This window comes from Sinocyclocheilus grahami, unplaced genomic scaffold (assembly GCF_001515645.1).
Source record: "Sinocyclocheilus grahami isolate Dianchi unplaced genomic scaffold, SAMN03320097.WGS_v1.1 scaffold2768.1, whole genome shotgun sequence".
NCBI lineage: Eukaryota > Metazoa > Chordata > Actinopteri > Cypriniformes > Cyprinidae > Sinocyclocheilus > Sinocyclocheilus grahami.
In genome coordinates, this window is record NW_015507945.1 from 8368 (window position 1) to 9769 (window position 1402).

Genomic DNA, 1402 nt, shown 5'->3' on the forward strand with positions numbered 1-1402 from the left:
TGTCTGGATGTGTTCACTGATCCAGTCACCGCTCCATGTGGACACGACTTCTGCAGAACCTGCCTCAACAAGTTCTGGACAAGCACACAGACCTGCTTCTGTCCACTCTGTAAAGTAACATTCAGCAAAAGACCTGATCTCATGATTAATACAAACAGGGGCACCATTATGGGGGGGAAGGTTACGATGATTCAAAGAGCCCTGGTCAGAGAGGTCGACCCCGGAACGCAACCTCTACTGGGGGGTACAAACCAACCCACGCTCCTCCGAACGCAATCTCTACTTAGGGGGAAAAACAAACCCCCGGTCCCGCTCCCCCGAATCCAGTCTCTAAGGGGGAGAAACCAACCCCAGCTCCCCCGAATGCAATCTCTACCGAGGGCCCAAGTCAATATGATACTCAGAGGGCCCAGAAACCATATTGGCACCCCTGAATACAATGCTGAGAGTGTTGCGGAACACTTTAAGGAGAAGCTCAATCTAGGAAGACCTGAGGTGTTCTGTGACTTCTGTGATGAAAGAAAGCAGAAAGCCGTGAAGTCCTGCCTGACGTGTCAAAGCTCTTACTGTGAGACTCACCTGGAGCCTCATCACAGAGTCCCACGTCTAAAGAAACACACACTGATCAACGCTGTGGAAAATCTGGAGGATTATATATGCCAGAAACACGAGAGACCTCTGGAGCTGTTCTGCAGAGATGATCAGACGAGTGTGTGTCTGTCCTGCACTGAAGGAGACCACAGGACTCACAACACTGTTCCTATAGAGGAGGAGAATCGAGAGAAGGTCACAAACATAACACTTTAAAGACCAAATGAAATGCCTCTTTTTTGTGCGTTGATATGTTGAAGAACATGTCCCCCAGGGTCCGCATAAAAAGGGTGGTCTGGGGCATGGTTCATGTGAATTCCTGTACGGTCCGTTTCTGACGTGAACCGCTATTAATGATGTATGAATGTCTATTTAAGTGTTTACTCACTCGCTTTCCTGATAAGCATGACTGATGCGCTGCAGCAGAAAAAAAAATAATATATATATATATATACGTTTACCAAATATATATATATACCAAAATACGTTTTTGTTTGCATAATATGTGTGTTCTGTGTATATTTATTATGTATATATAAATACACACACATACAGTATATATATTGAAAATATTTACATGTATTTACATGTCTATATTTATATTCATATAATTTATATTATAAATAAATAAATATATTTAATATATAAACAACATATTTTTCTGAAATATATATATGCATGTGTGTGTATTTATATATACATAATAAATATACACAGTACACACATATATATTATGGAAACAAAAACTTTTATTTTGGATGCGATTGATCGGCATTAATCGTTTGACAGCACTAATATATATATATATATA

The 1402-nt window shown here is 40.4% G+C and overlaps 1 protein-coding gene across 1 annotated transcript in view; it reads left to right on the forward strand.

The window, feature by feature from the left end:
* The window catches only part of LOC107575632 (E3 ubiquitin-protein ligase TRIM39-like), a gene marked incomplete at its 5' end in the record, with an annotated part of 14581 nt that continues 13179 nt past the window's right edge, over nucleotides 1-1402 (forward strand). The window contains 2 exons of the mRNA XM_016261994.1: nucleotides 1-180; nucleotides 448-786. Coding sequence (XP_016117480.1) covers nucleotides 1-180; nucleotides 448-786 — 519 coding nt within the window. The remainder of the gene's footprint in view (nucleotides 181-447; nucleotides 787-1402) is intronic.